The sequence below is a fragment of the Penaeus monodon genome, chromosome 20 (genome assembly GCF_015228065.2).
Source record: "Penaeus monodon isolate SGIC_2016 chromosome 20, NSTDA_Pmon_1, whole genome shotgun sequence".
Lineage (NCBI taxonomy): Eukaryota > Metazoa > Arthropoda > Malacostraca > Decapoda > Penaeidae > Penaeus > Penaeus monodon.
Window position 1 is genome coordinate 37273657 of NC_051405.1, and position 677 is coordinate 37274333.

General features: G+C 61.9%; 1 protein-coding gene across 1 annotated transcript in view; it reads right to left on the minus strand.

The window, feature by feature from the left end:
* The window catches only part of LOC119585792 (protein stoned-B-like), a gene marked incomplete in the record, with an annotated part of 14622 nt that overhangs the window by 2203 nt on the left and 11742 nt on the right, over positions 1 to 677 (minus strand). Inside the window, 1 exon segment of the mRNA XM_037934512.1 lies at positions 434 to 605. Coding sequence (XP_037790440.1) covers positions 434 to 605 — 172 coding nt within the window.

The window sequence follows — 677 nt, forward strand, 5'->3', positions numbered from 1 at the left end:
CCCTCCATCCCCATACCCCCCCTATCCTTCATCGCCCCATCTCCCCCCCCCCCCTCATCCTACTCCTCCACCCAGTCTCCTGTCCTTCCCCCTCCATCCCCATCCCTCCCCCCTCCTCTTTATCCTCACCCCTCATCCTCTTCTTTCACTCCATCTTCCTCGCACACCTCCTTCCATCTCTCCCCTCCTTCCCCTCCCACTATCCCTCCCCCCCACCTATCCCTCCCCACCTCCACCCCTCTCGCCGTCCCTGATCCTCACCTGTCCCTCCCCCACCTATCCTCTCCCCTACCTATCCCCCCTCCCACCTATCCCTCCCCTCCCTATCCCCCCCCCTCTCGCCGTCCCTGATCCTCACCTGTCCCTCCCCCCCCTCCCCTCCCCCCCCCCCTACCTCCCCCCCCCCCTCCCTCTCGCCGTCCCTGATCCTCACCTGTCCTAGCTTCCTGCCGGAGAAACCAGGCACCAGGATCTCGCTGTTGATCTCGACGCGGCGCCCTTGGATAGTCACTTTGGTCTTGACTTGCAGCGGCAATTCTCGGTTCTTCGGAGGCCGAACTCGGAACCGCATGAGTTCGATGTAGCAGGCGTCGGGAGGTTTGAATCTGTGCGGAGAAAGGAGGCTTGAGGTGAGTCCTTCTTTTTGTATTAGATTTGTGTGGAAAATGAGGCTTGGG